The 17,804-nt window shown below is 46.3% G+C and overlaps 1 protein-coding gene across 3 annotated transcripts in view; it reads right to left on the bottom strand.

The window, feature by feature from the left end:
- The window catches only part of LRRK1 (leucine rich repeat kinase 1), a 134,275-nt gene that overhangs the window by 107,163 nt on the left and 9,308 nt on the right, over positions 1-17,804 (bottom strand). The window contains exon 1 of one of the 3 annotated variants that reach the window (XM_058736775.1): positions 14,155-14,438. The exons of the other annotated variants lie outside the window; for them this stretch is intronic. Coding sequence (XP_058592758.1) covers positions 14,155-14,203 — 49 coding nt within the window. The 5' untranslated portion in view covers positions 14,204-14,438. Of the gene's footprint in view, positions 1-14,154; positions 14,439-17,804 lie in introns of those variants that run through there. 3 annotated transcript variants of the gene reach the window in all.

Here is a 17,804-nt window from a genome sequence, read left to right as displayed (position 1 = left end):
AAATTAAGAACAGAAGTAAAACATTATAGCTCCTTGAACATTCAACATTTTCATTTCGGTGTTTTGGTACTTTTTTTTCTTTTCAATTTGTTTATTTTTGAGAGACAGAGAGAGAGAGAGAGAGAGCGAGAGAGCTCAAGTGTGGGAGGGACAGAGAGAGAGAGTGAGAGAGAGTGAGACACAGAATCTGAACCGGGCTCCACGCTCTGAGCTGTCAGCACAGAGCCCAATGCGGGACTCGAACCCACGAACTGTGAGATCATGACTTGAGCCAAAGTCAGATGCTTAAGCGACTGAGCCACCCAGACGCCCCTCAGTTTTTTGGTTCTTAAAGTGGATCTCTAGAGGGCATCTATTTATGTGTTAACACTGGATACCATCTAACACAAAGAGCTCCTAGAAACTGAGAAGCAAAAGGTGTGAAGAGGGGGTTCAATAAAAGCAAATATAACCAGGTTTTCCACATGCTAATGCAGGCCGAGCCTCCCTTATTGTAAGAGAAATGCATGTAACACTATACCAAGACACCATTTTTCACAGGTCAGACTGGGAAAAACCAAAAGTGTGCGAACAAATACTGTTGCCAGGTCTATAGGAAGCAGGCAAGCACGTGAGCTGTGGGGGAGGGGGTAACAGGAACAGCTCCTGTGAGGGTGACTGACAGTCCCTGGCAGATTTTTGGAAACATCTACCCCTTGATCCATCACTTTGGGGATTTATTACATGGGTGTGCTTCTGTACATGCAAAGACATTCCAGCATTATTCATTACAGCAAAATACGAGGAACGGCCCAAATGCCTTTTATTATTTTTAACATTTTTTAAATGTTTATTTAATTTTTGAGACAGAGAGAGACAAAGACAGAGACAGAGTATGAGCAGGGCAGTGGCAGAGAGAGAGGGAGACACAGAATCTGAAGCAGGGTCCAGGCTCTGAGCTGTCAGCACGGAGCCCGACGCGGGGCTCAAACCCATGAACCGTGAGACCATGACGGGAGCCAAAGTTGGACGCTCAACAGGCTGAGCCACTCAGGCGCCCCCCAAATGCCTTTTGGAAGGAAGCTATTTAAATAAGTGAGGGACATCTGTGCAATAGAATACTAGGCGGTTGTCAAAAAGAACAATGATGATTGTGATAGCTTTTATGTACAAATGTGTGAAGGCAACAGGCAAGGTACACATCAGTGGATGTGATCAGCTATGTTCCGTGTGAAAGGAGGAGAAATAGGAATTGGTTTTGCTTGTATACACATAAGGCGATTCTGGAATGATGTAAGAATCTAAGAATTGCAGACCGATACTTAGGGTTCTGGAACCGTGTGATCCGCCTTGAAACAAGCAACGTTTTCTGAATCTTGGCAAAGGGGGAAGAAATGAGGTCATTTGCTCTTCTTTTTCCTCTGCATGTCTTCAGGCAGAGACACACAACCTCAAGTTCACACAACTGAAATTGATTCCAGCTGATTCGCCTCAATACTGGGACTGCCATCTGCCTTCCAAATCCCAAAGCAGGCGTACACCAAAGAAGCAAAACCCAGGATCGGGGCTCCTCGGTGGCTCGCAGAGTTGTGAGTTGGTGTACTTAACGGGTGGGGGTTGGAGGGGAGCCCAACGCGGGATTACAACGTGGCCTCCGAAGAGTTAAAAAGCAAAAGCCACAGACACATCTGCGCAGGAGATAATGCTTAACAGAATCGAATGCCGGCAGCCTCTCCCCTTTGCCCTAAGACAGAAACGCTGAGATCTTCAGTCTGAGCAAGGGCTGACTTTCCCGGGAGCCGGGCTCCTCTGTGGCCGGGTTTTTAGTGTGTGGCTCAGTCTGCACCCTGCTGCTCTGTGGTTGTCACCTTCACAGCCTCTTCCTGTATGGAAATGTCCAAGCGCGTAGCTCAAGCTTCTTCAGTGCAGTACAACCTTGGCTGGACGACAATATGGCTCTTTGTTTTTATGAGAGATATCCTCATTATTAAAGCAAGGAGCTCCATGACTCTGTGTAACCACAAACATCCCAAGAATGCCTGGGCTCTGCCACCATGGCCCCTGGGCCACCGAAACCCGCCTCCCGCCTCCGTTCTCGATGCTTCTGTGACCTGTGTTCAAGGAATTCCCTATGGACAGCTTGCGGCTGAACATTCAAGATACTCAAGAATATTAGAATTTTGAGCTTTACTAGGAGTGTTCTTCCATGAGACATACACATTTTGTTAATTGGGCCAAAAAAAAAAAAAAGCATTGCGAACATGAGACAAGGAAAGATTTTGACATTAATGAAAAGGTCTTGGATGTAAAACTTTAATTAAATAACCTTTGATTCAATTCCATTTTAAGTAAAATGATTCTATTTTGATGATTAGATTTGAACTCATCACTTTGTAGTTCTACACATATTCGAAAATGAGGACCGGCCACATTTTAAATCCTGTGCCTTCAAATAAAATCAAAGACTACCTCCTCTTCCATTTTTAAGAACTCCCATATTTTTCATCAATGTTATTATCATTTTCACTCGCAAAAATACAGTCCAGGTGAGGCTAGATAACTTGCCCAACAGGGAAGGAGAAAGAAAACACTAATTGAGGGGCTACGGATCATACAAGCAGTGGATCACATTTGGTGTGGTGCTAAGTGCTCTGCAAATACACTCATGATGCCTGTGTTACCGATGAGGACTAGTGTGTGGAGGGACCAGGATTCGAATCCAGCTCCTTCTGACTGCAAAGCCCACCTTCATGACACTGTCACTCACTTTTTCCTATAAATCACACATATCAGAGATATCAAGAAGATATCAAAGAGATATTAATAACTTATCAAGAAGATGCTAGAAGAGGGAATTAAGACAGCAGACTGAACCCTGATACAGTCATCAACTCCTGCCCCAATTCCTTGGAGATTTTATAAAAAAAAAAAAAAAATTACCACCAAACCATATTAGCATCAGAAAACAAAAAGGAGACCTAAGAGGACAGGAGGTCATGGTGTACAAGTTGGAGGTGGTTTGGGGAGTGCTCCCAGGCTGCTGAGGGTGCACAAAGGAAGTAGGAGGGCCACCAAGGTCACCAGCAGGGGACTGCAGGGAGGGAGAAAGCACAGGTAGAGGGAGCCCCAGCCAGCCTGTGCCAGGCAGTGGAGGGGTCTAGGGTTCTGCCTCTTAAAATTTATTTGTTTTATTTTGGAAGAGAGAGGAAGAGCAGGGGAGGAGCAGAGAGAGAGGGGGGGGGAGGGAGAGAGAGAGAGGGGGAAACAGAATCCTAATCTGCACTTTCAGTGTAGAGCCCAACATGGGGCTTGGATTCATGAACTGCAAGATCATGAGATCACGACCTGAGCCAAGATCAAGAGTTGGACGCTTAACTGACCAAGCCACCCAGGCGCCCCTCCTTCTTTTCCTTTTTAAAGCTACCTCTTATGTGTCAGATGGGAAGTGTGGAACTCCAGGTGGCAGGTGGCGCCCAGGAGGCACATGGAGCTCCCCCAACCCCAGAAGACATGCCCCACATCCACGCCCAGGGAAGCCCACTGCAGCCTCCTTGCCCTTTTCTCCCAGGGCTGGGTGTCTGATGCTGCATTCACAGACAGCTCCGGGGAGTCCCAGCCACAAAGATCAGCATCCAACGACGCACCCACAAACATTTGAGGAAGATGAACACCATAAGGAGAAGCACCTAGTTTCACCAACCGAGCCAACAAGCAGACAACACGTGAGCAGGAAGAGACCTCCCCACCTCCCACCTCCCACCCCCACACGCAGAAAGTAAAGCTGAATTAACTTCCCTGCTTACAGCCGAGGACCCAGGGCCACTGGAGCACACTGACCACCCAGACAGGAGAAGCTGGGGCATATCTCATCGCAGCCCTCCTCGGGCCTCAGTGTCCCCAAGGGGAAGTGCGCAGCTGACGGTGGCAATGCCTGTACAAGGCAGGGTCTTGCCAGATCTTAAAGCCTGCATTGTTTGCTGCACCCTTACATCACTGCTTGGGGTTGGGCACGGGGAGCTATACAAATAATCCAGTTAAGGGCAAACTTTGGACTCTCCCGGTCCCTGATAAAACAACCACTATCCTCATCCAGGAAGAAAGGACGAGTCCACGCCTGAGCATCTCAAAGCGAAATCTTGGGCTCTGGCTTTCCCGCACTTCAGGGATCCATCCCTACCCAGAACCTGCATTTATAAAACAAGAGCAAGACCTCAGAATGAACATGACTGGCATCTTGGAGAGACATATATGTGGCATCTATAGAAGGATGTGGCATCTATAAACAAGACTTGACTAAAAAGCTGAGAAATTAACACTAGAAGAGTTGCACTGTAAAACACATGAAATGGAGGGCAGGAAAAGAATGGACAGGGCTGGAGGACACATGGATCATCTGCGAGACCAACCAGAAGGTGCGGCACCCAGACACAAAGGGTACAGACAAAAAAATTAAGAGACACGGAAGATGATGCTCGAAGCTTTCCAAAACGTGTCTGGTAATTATTCCAGAACTACACACTCAAATATATGAGAAGAATGCTCCCACTGAAAAAAGATGAGCTCTCAGAAGTGAGAGGATACTACTCCACAAGTTGGAAAAGGGAATTTAGAAAAAAAAGAAATAGAAAATAGAAAGAAGAGAAATAAAAAACAGGACCCAGAGAGCTGATTCTTTCAAAAGACTCATGAAACAATCTTATTAGAAGATTGATCAACAAAAAATAAGAGAGGCTGGGGGGGTGAGGAGGGGGGGAGGGGGAGGGAGAGAGAGGAAATAGTGTCTGCAATGAGAAAGGGGACAAAACTATACAGTAGAGAATTAAATCACGAGATCAGCACAGGAAGCGGGTTCTTTAAGGAAATGGCAGATGGCAGGAATCAGGCAACAAATTCCAAGCCTGGAATATCTTTTCACATCAGAAAGCAAGACGGTGCTCAAGGACTCTTGGGGTCATGGGAAAAGACAGAAGAACCAACCCAAAAGAGGTTCTACTGGCCAAAGATGAATAATTTTAGCATCAAAAATCAAGTAAGTTAAAATTCATGAGCTAATAACGATACTAAGAGAAAGATCCCTCACCGGTAACCTTTGAAAGATACTACTAGGGTATTGACTCATTTTCAGGAAAAGGGATAAATAAATTAAGGCAAAGAATCACACATTTTTTTGGACTTTCCCATCACAGAGGTGATGGGAGAAAATCCTTTTAGAGATGGATTTCAGCCAACAGGTGAAGAAGGAATGATAGACTGGAAATATCACCACTTTGCAATCTCGAATGAAGTAACTGATCTAGGCAGTGATCCATGACTAATTAAACTATTAGGTGAAGAGCTGAAAAACCGTTAGGACCTCCGTAATGGATTATCAGAGCAACAACACCCAAAATCACTGAAAAATCTAAACACTGAGGAGAGACAATTAGATATCATTTGACTCCCGCAATGATGCAATAGAAAATATAAACCAACTACCTCGCATTCTTGCCAAAACATCTTACTGAATCTAAGCAAGCCTTTGGATCTATGGAAACACAGAGACAGGAATTTGTGAAGCCACACCCACCAGATGTAATCACCAAGATCTAGACTGTGGGAAACTGCAAATGTGGTTTTATCAACAATTAAATTGCAAGGAAAAAGTAAGTGAGGGAGAAAGGCAGAAATTAAGAACCAAATCACCCAACAGAATGCAGGGATCTTGATTCAAAAAACCGGATTCAGACAAAACAGTGATACAAACACATTATGAGACAATCAAGGGACACTGATATCTGATGTTATTAATGAAACATGTTTTCATTTTTTAAAAATGTATGTAAAATATACTGTGATTTTTTTTTGTCTTCTTAACATAGGAAGCCTCAAATTGGGTTCTAAAACAATCTAGAGAGACAGGGAATGGGATATGGAGAGATGGAGGTTTGGCTATGCGTGACAGTTCTGGAAGTTGGAGCTATAGATACAAAGATACTTTTGTAAGGTGTCCAAAATTGTTCATAATATAGAAAATGAAAAATAACTAAGATGAAAACATAACATTTCAAAATTCTGCCTAAGCTAAAGATTTATGAAAAGAAAAACAGCTGTTTTAAATCGAGGCCAAAAAAATTGTGGTTTCTGAGGGGGAAGAAAATCAAGAGGGGGTGTTTTTTTTCCCCTGAGTTTTTTGAAAGAGAAAGGAACTGAAAGACTGAGGGCCGGGGTGGGAGAGAAACTTTTCATTATATTCCCTTTTGTACTTTTTTTTTTTTTTTTTTTGAGGGAGAAAGCACATGCGTGAGTGGGGGAGCTGGGCAGAGGGAGAGAGAGAGAGAGAGAGAGAGAGAGAGAGAGAGAGAGAGAGAGAGAGAGAGAGAGAGAATCTTATGCAGACTCCACACTCAGTATAGAGTCTGACCCAGGGCTCAATCCCATGACCTGGGATCATGACCTGAGCCAAAATCAAGAGTCAGACACTCAACCAACTGGAGCCATCTAGGCGTCCCCCATTTTTGCACTTTTGAACTTTATATCAAATGTATGATTTATCTGTGACAAATGAGTAAAATCATTTAAAAATATTTTTGAATCTCAAAGCTACTATGAACTTTATGCTAACATGCTTGAAAATCTAGAGTAAACGGACGGCTACCTAGAAAAACGTATTGCCAAATTTACCTGAAGATGAAATGGAAATTTTAAATAAACGTGTAACCTTTGTTTAGTTTTTTACATGTTGACTTATTTATTTTTGAGAGAGAGAGAGATGTGCCTGCATGTGAATGGGGGAGGGGCAGAGAGGGAAGGAGAGAGAGAATCCCATGCAGGTTCCACAGTCAGCATGGAGTGCGATGCGGGGCTCAATCCCATGACCGCGAGATACAACTTCGAGATCACGACCTGAGCTGATACCAATAGTCAGAGGCTTCCTGACTGAACCACCCAGCACCCCAACATATAACCTTTAAAGAAATGGAATCAATGGTAAAACATCTGCCCATAAAAAAAGTACCAGGCAGTGATAGTTTTATAGGCAAAAGGTTTTACCCCGCTTCTTGGAAAACACAGCTCTTATGCTGTACAAACTTAATGTTGGTTGAAAGAGCAAGTTAGCAAAAGACTGGCACGGTATGAAAATACTTACATAAAAAATTTAAACACAGAAACCATTCTGCGAGGAGCAGCATTGCCAAACGCGACTCTGGTTAGCACCCCCTCCCTGCAGCCATTCCACAAACACAGACAACAAGCCAGTTGAGGGGTGCCCCCTTTTCTCAGCTAAACGGTTGGCGCCCATGCTCAGTTTCCCGTGGGTTCAGGGGCTGAGGCATTGTGACGTGCCATAGCTCCGTCCCATGGCTCGAAGCTGCACAGCCAGCATCACACCTAGCACACCACTGACAGGCTAGCCTTCTGAGAAGGCAGGTCCATGCTAGAACCTCTGCTGGACTGGAACCCACCTCTTTGAAGGCCTGGCATGCCTCCCTAGGAGAGGATGAGAGCCTGGGGACCACATGCAATCCACCTTGCAAAGCCAGGCTTTGTGATTTCCTTTCCCTCACTGAAGCCTCTTCCTCAACCCAGGCAGATGATGTTGTGGAATTTATGGTGACCCAGGTGGCAGCCCAGAGGGGACTCATCTGGCAGGACAGAAATAATACTACATACTTATGGATATATCTATATCTATCTATATCAATATCTATATATACCTATATAGCAATGTTATAAAACATGGCAAAGGGTTTGAATTATTTTCAAAATAATGGCTACCTTTGGGGGCTGATGGGAGGGCAGAAATCAGGGAGACGCCCAAAGTGGGGGGCTCTAACTACACCTGTCATGTTATACATATGATGCCTCTTTCTTTTCCTCCTCACTTGTAATCCATTATCAAGTTCTGTGGTGTGTTAAAGATGGCCACAAACTTTTTGCTTTTCCTCCCTTTAAGCCGTGGAATCTCTCCCATCCTGTCCGGAACTCGGACTGGCCTTTTCACCTGTTTGAACCAACAGGGGGCAGCAGAAGTGATGAAGAGACAGCACCGGGCCTAACCTTCCGGGAGGCCTGAGAGCTTGTGCTTCTCAACGCCCTCAATCCACCTGCCATGCTGGAAGGAAGCTCAGGCCAAGCGGCTGGATGATGACAAAGCACGTGGAGGGGGAGAAGTCATGCGGAGGAGCACTGAGGCGTCAGTCGTGGGAAGGCTGCCAGAAGAGCCACCCAGCTGTGCCCTGCGGGTTCCCGGCCCACAGAATCCTGGGAAGCCATAAATTGCTGTTGTTTTAAGCCAGTGAATTATGAGTGGCTTGCTGTGTAACAGTAAATACTTAAACAAGTTGTGATAGCTTTCGCTTGGGAACAAATCCCAGGTCCAGCCTCTTCTTCCTGCTCCTGCTCCTGCCCCACCCACCTGGGTCATGCCCCGCCCCCCCATCCCCTAGTTCCCAAATCCAACCGCCAGCTCTAATTACTCTCCGAATAAAATCTGAGCCCCTGTCCTGGCCTGCCAGGAAGGCCCACCTCTCCAGTCCCACCTGACATTTCTAGCACTCTGCTCCAGGCACACAGGCCATCTTGTGGCTGCTCCAATTTGCCCAGCTCAGCCCCTCTTCACAGATTATGCACTGGCGGGTATCCTTGACAGGAGGGCCCTTTCCCCAGCGCTTTATGGGACTGACTTCCTCCCTCCATTCACCTGATTCTGAGTAGGTGCCACATCTCTCTAAATGTCTTCCCTGACATCTGATCGAAAGACGTGTTCTCTGCCCATCACCCCCCCATCCCCTGCACACTGGTTAATTTTCATTCCTGACAGTGGTGCATACAGTCTATTTATCCCCCCACCCCACCCCCGGAAAAAGAAGTATTAGGAGGACATTTTTCCACCTTCCCAGTGCTCAGTTTGTAGAAGGTTCTGATACAGTGTGGAGTGAATGAAGGAGTGAATGAAGGAGCATGGGAAGGAGAGCTGGGCACCTCATGCTATATTATTTTCACTGTATTTCAAAATCTCTCTTCTTCCCAGTCTTCCAATGACCCCTTCCTTCCTGGCCAACCAAAGCAGACCTGAAATTCAAAGTCACCTCCTCAGAGACATCTTACCAAATAACAATTAAAAATAGCCACACAGTTTCTTGAGTACCTCCTGTTGCTGTAATGCTATCTTCATCAAGGATCACTCTCTGATTTTTCCTGTTCTTTGTTGTCTGTTTTTCCTGCTAGAATTACAAACTCCAGGAGTGCAGAGGCCACACCCCTGCTATGTCCTAAGAATCTAGAACAGTGTCCACCACAGAAAGATGCTTGATACCTATTCACAAGATAATGCTGAATTAGTACAACAAACAGGAAGTCAGGCTTTAGAAGACACACAGATAACAAAGGACATTAAAAAGAGCTCCCCAAAGGGCTCCTGGGTGGCTCAGTCAGTTAAGCATCCGACTTTGGCTCAGGTCATGATCTCACAGTTCAAATTATTGGTTTATCTGGAACTCATTTTAAAAAAATTATTTGAATAAATTTGATAGAAGAGATCAATTTAAAAATGAGCTGAGAAAGTAATACGATTGACATTGAAATAAAATAAAATAAATGCCAGTTACGATCCTCAGGAGAATTCAAGAAGACACCTCACACATAAGGAACAGAATGCTATGAAAGAAACTGCCAAGAATAGGAAAGAGGTTTTCAGAAATCACAAATGGATGCCAAAATGAAGCTTTCAGTACAGGAGATGGAAGATGAAGTCAAGAACATCTCTAAAATTTTCTGGGGCATCTGGGTGGCTCAGCTGGTTGAGTGTCTGACTTCGGCTCAGGTCCATGAGTTCGAGCCCTACATTGGGCTCTGTGCTGACAGCTCAGAGCCTGGAGCCTGCTTAGGATTTTGTGTCTCCTTCTCTCTTTGCCCTTCCCCTGCTCACACTCTCTCTCTCTTTCTTAAAAATAAATAAACATTAAAAAATTTTAAAAAACATGTCTACAATTTTCAGAAGAAGAAGAAAAATCAGAAAATGTGAGAGAAAAGATAAGCAACATCTATTGTAACTAAAAGGAGTTCCAGAAGAACAAACAAAACCAAACCTCAAAGACAAAAAGCAGAGGAGGAAGATATTATCAAAGAGAATACAATAAATTTTCCAGGCCTAAACAGTTGGCCTACGCAGTGCCAAGCAGCATGAATGAAAAAAAAGACCCTCACCCACATCTTGTGGTGATGAGATTTCAGAAGACCAAGCATTCGAAAGATTCTAAAAGCTGCCACAGAGGAGGGGGGAAGAAAACAAAAGTCATCCACAAAGCAAGGAGAATCAAACTGCATTAGAGGACGATAGAGAGGGCTCTTCCAAGTTATGAAGGCAGACAATTTCCAGCTGGGACCCAGGGAGGGCAAAGTGAACCTGCTTCCAGGAATGCCCAGTCTCTTGTGTGCCCCCTCATAAGCCTGTGCTAGGAGTCTTCTGGATGATGTGCTTCATATAAGCAAGGGGCCAAAGACTTCTGAGTAGGAGTCAGAAATGGGGGGTGGAAGTAAAAAGAAGAGAACAGGTGTTCACCCCTTGGGCCCCACGGGGCAAGGATGACACTGAGTCCCTGGGCCAAATCGCAGTAATGGGAACATATCACTGAACACCACAAATGCAACCCAAAGGTGCGTCAACACTGATAGAATCAGTATGGGTGAAGCAGCTGGGAGACGTGGCACAGAAGTGAAGGAAATCATTTATCACGGCAGGCAGGCCACGGACACTGGCTCAGCCGATGGAGCAGATGTGCAGGCATATATTCCCTATGTAGAGAAATGGTAATGACCTAAGGAACTGGAATTAGAAACAGGAAATAGACACCCTTCTGGGAGTTGACACTGGCGCTTTGCCTTAATGTCTGTTCTATGTCACTCGCTTCTTTACTCAGGGGTGTGTATTACTTCGATAATTTTTAATGTGCTTATTCTTTGATCTTGCAATTCTGCTGGGTCACAGGCAGTAATAACTCTTACAATAACAAGCAAAATGTAGAAATAATCTAAGGACACTTTAATGGAAGACTGATTACATCGATTTTATTCTAGTCATGCTATGCACGAGCACATGAAAAAGACTCCAAGACAACTCAAGGAAAAAACGTTGCACAACACATGTACAATTGAATATCATGCATGTAAAACCAGAAACACATACAAAAGAATGGCGTGTGTGTGTGCGCGCGTGCGCACGTGCATGTGCACAAGTGTGGGGGAGGCTGGGAAGGAAACACACTCAGTTAACAGTGATCACTTGGAAAAGATGGAAAAGGAACCAAAAAGTACAGTGGCTTTATCTGTATTGTATGAATGTTCTATGAGAAATGTGTGTAATTATACACAAAAACCTTTTTCTTAACTTTGGGGTGCTTCCTGCCCACTGTGGGGCAAGGGCTCTCTGCTTGCTTTTTGCTTTTGAACCCATAGGTGCTGGTGATGTCTGCAGCAAGACATGGGCAACTGCCCACCGGAGACTTTCGATCTTGACCGCCAGGCTGAGGTGGAATTGCCTGAGGGCCCTGTCCTGGCCTTCCTCCGCAGGAAGCCACCTGAGGTCACCTGCCAGTGTTTAAGCGCTCATCTCAAGTCCAAAATAAGCTACTAAAAGGACCTTTCCAGTGTCAATTCTTGTCCTTTTGTTTTCAAATTCCAATCTCAAATTTACATCATCACATTGGTTCTTGTTTTTTTTTTAATTTATTCATTTTGTGAGAGAGAGAGAGTGAGCAGGGAAGAGGCAGAGAAAGAGGGAAAGAGAGAGAATCCCAAGTGCAGAACTTGACGTGGGGCTCAAACTCACACACTGTGAGATCAAGACCTGAGGTGAAATCAAGAGTCAGACACTAAACTGACTGAGCCACCCTGGCACCCTATCACATGGTTCTGTATCCAAAATAATGCACTACAATTTTTCAATACTTTTAAATATCTCTAAAAAAAATAAAATAAAAATAAATATCTCTAAGTCTCTGATAAATTCAAGATGGCAAAATTAAGTTATTTTTGTTCTTGGTTCTCTTGAAACCACCAGGTGGACGATTTTCAATCAACACCTAGGGACGTTTCCTGGCCACTGGATGTTGGGTGGCGGTAGATGGGATAAAGACTGCTAAGCACAACCCCAGTAAGAATGAGCAAAATTAAGTATAATCCTAAGAAGTTATTTACAGTTGAAAATATAATTTCTAACAAGTGTATGATTTTTTTTACATAAATTCTTTTTTTAACTATTTATTTATTTTGAGAGAGAACAGAGAAAGCGAGTGGGGGAGGGGCAAAGAGAAGGAGGGAGACAGAGAATCCCCAGCAGGCTCCGTGCTGTCAGCCCGGAGCCCGACATGGGGCTTGAACTCACAAACCATGAGATCATGACCTGAGCTGAAATCAAGAGTCAGAGGCTTAACTGACTGAGCCACCCAGGCGTCCCTGCTAATGTATGATTTCTTCTATAACATCAGGGTTATGGGCTCAGGATGCTTGAGATGCGTGTTACTGCTTTTTTTTTTTTTCTTTTTTTTCTTCTGTCTTCATGATAAATGCCAATATACAACAAGATGTTTAAGTGGAATCTGGACAAACTAAACACAAGGGAGGCCAGGATGGTAAAGGACTTCCAAAGAATATTGGAAGCCCCCTATTTTCATTCATCAGGGTTCCTGAAAATGTGTGTGAAATCCATACACTAAAGTTTGGACTTATATCTTATTGCAGACAGAGGGGTCTATTCCCAGAGAATTAAAGAATTTCATAAAAATCCCTAATTATGGCTGCTTCAAGGTCTGACTCATGTGGACCAGGAAACCAGACAGGTGGAAGAAAATCCTTGTTCCTCTGTACTGGGACCTGGCAATGTCTACACAGATACTTTCCTGCTCACAGGCCACTGATGGCTCCATAGGGGCCCAGGTGCAGGGCTGGGAAAAAAAAAAAAACCCTCTCTTGGCCACTGAATGCATGTCAGGTGGGTCTTGGCTGGTCCCCAGTGAGCACAAAGGCTTTCAGGTGGGACCGCCCTGCCCATCTCTCATAAAGGGAACCGAGTAAAGACCAATGTCAGGTAGGGGAAGATGGGCAGTGGGTAGGGGCCGAGGCCCTGGGTGACCTTCAGGCTCTTGCCACCTAGAATGGGTGCTCCCAAGAGCCGCCATGACAAGATGCAGGGAGTGGGTGGGAGGCAGTTCTTTCCTTGGGCCCAGGTGGCCAAGGCCTAATGTTGGTGCACAGACCAAGGAGCAAAATCCCAGTGATAACCAAGTGGAAGGCTTCTTGCTCTTGAAGGCTGCGGGATGGTTTACTCAGCCTAAAAAAGGAATCCGCAGGGAGTGAGGACAAGACATCTGCTTTTCATTATTTCAAGAAAGGGGTTAAGGGATTCTTATCAGCTAAGGTGGGTGGAGCTGGATGCAAGGAAGGCAGGACTGGTCCCACCACATAAACTTCCGAACAGAGTTGCCCATAGAATGGCTGGCATTATTTGAGCAGTAGTCAGTTTCCCATTGCTAGAGGTAAGCAAGTGCATTCTGGACAAATAATCAGAAGATGTAAGCCACAGACAGAAGTTAATGTTAAAATCCCCATCAAATCTTTCTGCAGTGGGGCAGGGCTTTGTGGGCATGAAGCACAGCTGTGTCAACTGCTACCCACGTGGACGGATGCCCACAGCCGTTTCTCCCACCCCCAGGGCCACGGCTTGGCCTCCCTTCCCTTCACCTCACTGAGTAAGGGATTCCTTACTGGATGCTGGCTGTGGTCCCTGGAAGGCCCAGTGCTGCCCCTGAGGCCAGGCTGAGGTTGGGACATCCCCCTGGACCTCGGTCTCCTTCCAAGCAAAGCCCTGTCCGCCCTCCTGGCTCCCGTGGTATGCACACAGCCTGGCAGACGCCAGCAGGACACCGCCTCCAGGCACATGGGCTGGCAGTTCCACTCCGGAAGGCACACGTCAGTGTGGACCTGTCCCCTGTAGGATCTCTTCCAGCGGCCCGCCAAGAAAGCACACTACCACCGGAGTGGCACTTCCTATTTCAGCCTGTTTCCTTGTTCTATTTCTGGAAGGCAAGAAGAGAGCCCCTACTCGAGCAAACCCCTTGGCTCTTAGGAAGCTATTTTTAATACAGATTTGAAAAAGGCAAAAGAAAAAGAGAAGGACGCTAAAAGCGGCTATGTAAAAACCTGGGATTTGAAGAGCTTCTGGAATGTTCCTTCTCCTCCTTTGGTCCATGCTGGTTCAGTGGAGGACAGTGCTCTGAGAGGCAGGCAGCTGAAGTCAGAACTGCTCACAGAGCTGTGGGGTATGTGAGCCACCGCCAGTGACGTCTGCCCAAGCACCCCTCACCCTCCACGATCCAGAAGAGGCTCACCAAGAGTTCTTGGCTTGAATTATCTAGAAGTTTGTTCACCTCTCAACTTTCCAGGGAGCCTCACCTCAGCTGGCAGGACAGGTTTTTCCACTCTGACTGGTGTCAGACTCGGAAGAATGCATAATGATGTGTTTGTTCACATAGATGGCCCCACAGTCCCAGCCCAGTATCTCACTGACCCTCGATCTATCCATACACACTCTGCACTCCTCCACACTTTCTAAATGCTCCTCTTGAACCTCAGGCAAGCTGACTGCTGACAGAGCTAATAAGGTTGCAACAAGCCTTCCTGGGACACAGCTGTGCTGAGCAAACACAGGACAGGCACAGGCAGAACCCCCTGGGACCACTGGGCAACTGGTGAAGTACTTGCACCTTCCTGGGCTTTGGAAGGGCTAGTCATTCTAAACAGGCACAAGATGAGGTATACAACCCATACAGGTAAGGGCATGAAAAACACACCTCGTACACATCTGTAAACACACACAAAATGTCTCAGCACCCCAAACCCGAAAGTAAAACGTGAGTTCTTTCCTGATTTTTGTTAATGTTTGGATCTTTTTCTAAACTATGTTTGGAGGCATCATAATAACTTTATCATTTCCAAAGTATGTTATTCTCCAACCATTTTTTTAAAGTTTATTTTGGAGAGAGAGAGAGAGAGAGGGAGAGAGCATACGAGCAGGGGAGGGGCAGAGAGAGAGGGAGAGAGGGGGAGAGAGAGAGAGAGAGAGAGAGAGAGAGAGAGAGGGAGAGAGAGAGAATCCCAAGCAGGCTCTGTACCATCAGCACGGAACCTGATGCCGGGCTCAAACTCACGAGCCGTGAGATCATGACCTGAGCTGAAATCAAGAAACGGATGTTTAAGTGATTGAGCTACCCAGGCACCCCTCTTCCAAGCATTTGTAAAAGAGAGAGCTTCTGGAGTGAAAGCAAGCTGTTCCTACATTGACTATAATCAGAGTCTCATTGGTTTGCTTCCTGGCAATTTTCCTTAGGTGGATTGGAGTGGGGGTGGGGAAGCAGGGCTCCCTGTGATCCCAGAAGGTCTGGGAGAAGGTGGGCAGGACACAGCCAGCCCATTTGCTGGGGGAACAACCCAGATGGCGGGTACAGCTTCAGGCTCATGGAGTCAAATATTCCATTTGTTCCAGAAAGAAATTAGGAGGAAAGAGGCCAGCTGACGTGGATTTGACCTTGAAAGTGAGCGCTGAGGTGTGCCAGTTAGATCCTAATCGCAACACATTGGTATTTAAAAAGTCAACACTTTTAAAAATAAATTGCAGTGTTATTCTTCTGGTTGCAAACGTAATACAAAAAACAAACAAACAAGAAGCAAACAGAAAAAGGAACACAAGTTCAGTGCAGAAAACATAAACCCTGCAGGTGAGCACAGAGCAGTGGCTGTAATCTCCATGTGACTGTGCTACCCTTTGAGTGTCACCTGCCCTCAGGCTGTGGTCTTGGTGTGTGTATTTGCATTTTGTGAAAATAAAATCCAACACGCGATATTTTTAAACTGGGCCTGCAGAGCTCTGGGGTCAAGGTGAAGACCCACAGGTGGGATTCACCAAGCCCACCCCTCACTACTGCCCATCAAAGCAACTCCACTGTTAGCTGTTACATAGGCTCCAGGTAGGAGTTCAGGGGAGGAAGGCACTCTGCTGCCTGCTTAAATAAATAAATAAATAAGAATATATACATAAGGTACATTTGATTTTCCAAAGGACTGAAGCCCGCCAACTCCCATCATCGCAGATGGAACGGCGGACACCAATTTTTCACGTCTGTCTGTATCCACAGCCTGGCCACGGCCTCCTCACAGATGGAGCTCTTGATTTGGGCTCTCCCCTGTGACTTGCTTTGGCCAAGGGCAACGGCGTGCCATTCTGAGCCAAGGCCTTAAGAGACCTGGCATGCTTCTGCTTTCTCCACTTACATCTCTGCCATTGGTAGGGGAAGAGCGTCCCCTGGTCTCAGAAGAACAGGAGTCACGTGAAGCAGAGCTTCAGACAGCTCCGTGCAATAGAGCCCCCCCCAGCCACCTGCCGGTGTGGAGGCCAGAAATAAACTGTCATTGGTGCATCCCACTGAGATCCTGTGTCTGCCTGAATCAGGGTTCGGAGAAGTTGAGCCACTCAGTGGAGGTCACCCAGCACTAAGAATTGAATGCAGTCCCGATTAACCCCACAGGCAGGCCCTTAAGCCCCCACCCTTCCCCCAACCCCGACCTTACATTGTGTGAATCCCATTGTGTGTCTGCCCACTGCTTCCCTCTCAGTGAAAAGAAAAGGAACACAGTCATGGGGCACGTGGGTGGCTTAAGTTGGTTGGTTAAGCGTCCAACTCTTGATCTTGGCCCAGGTCATAATCTCACAGTCTGTGAGATCGAGCCCCGCGTCAGGCTCTGCGCTGACAGTGTGGAGCCTGCTTAAGATTCTCTCTCTCCCTCTCTCTGCCTCTCGCCTGCTTGTGTGCGCACTCTCTCTCTATCTCAAAATAAATAAATACGTAAACTTAAAAAAAAAAAAGAAAACACCGTCAGAAGCAACCTGTGGGGTTCAAACAAGACAGTCACAGAAGTCCTCGTCACTCTAGCGAACATGCAATTAGCAGGGCGTCTGGTAATAGATTTAACATCAGAGCCACAGTTAATAGATTTAACATTCCCAGTGCCTGTGGGATCCTGTGGAGGTCCCCATGGTGATGCTGTTCTGTGGAGGGGACAGGCAAGGAGTGGGGGGGTGTCCTCCTCTGCCCTCATTCTTCCACTGCTCTCACGGGGGTTCAATGGTGGCTATAGGAGGCCAGAAGGGGCCTGACGTCTGGCCACCAAGTAAGCAGCCCATTGCCAGCAGGAAGGGAGTGCTGAAAGTCGTCCCTGAGGGTCCCAAGGCGGGACTCCCACCCTCAGCTCCTCTGCAGCCACCTGTGGTACCTTTCTACTTTGGGAGTGCGGGCATAAATTTGCACCTCTTCATGGAGTCCTTAGGAGAATTCAATTACTATTATAATTCCTTAACAGAGAAAATAATTGCCATAATGCTGAGCCATAGGACAGAATTGTCCCATGCATTTCAGGCCACTTTCCTCTTATCTTCTTCAACTCTGTGGTTTATGTTTTGTCCTCAAGTAAACACCTCCCTTAGCATCAGGGATTCACAAGACATCACCTCCCCTGGGGGCCCCCTCCCTCCAACCCCCAGCACCTAGAGCAGTCCCCAGTGGGGGCTGCATGACTCCCATAAGCTCCTGTACCCTTGTGTGTGTCCTATGGTTCATTCAGAGCAGGGTGGTGGCAAATCCTGAGATTCCACTGGGGAAAGAGGCCCCTGGAGCAGAAAAGACTTTTCTGAGCCTGCTTCTTCTAAGCTAGTGGGGAACCCTTCTATGGGAGAAGGGTAAAGTCCAGACAGACCTCGAAGGGAAGAAAAAATGGGGGCTGGGTAGTTTCAGTGCTTG

The sequence above is a fragment of the Neofelis nebulosa genome, chromosome 7 (genome assembly GCF_028018385.1).
Source record: "Neofelis nebulosa isolate mNeoNeb1 chromosome 7, mNeoNeb1.pri, whole genome shotgun sequence".
Taxonomy (NCBI): domain Eukaryota; kingdom Metazoa; phylum Chordata; class Mammalia; order Carnivora; family Felidae; genus Neofelis; species Neofelis nebulosa.
This window is presented reverse-complemented; position numbering and strand designations above follow the sequence as displayed.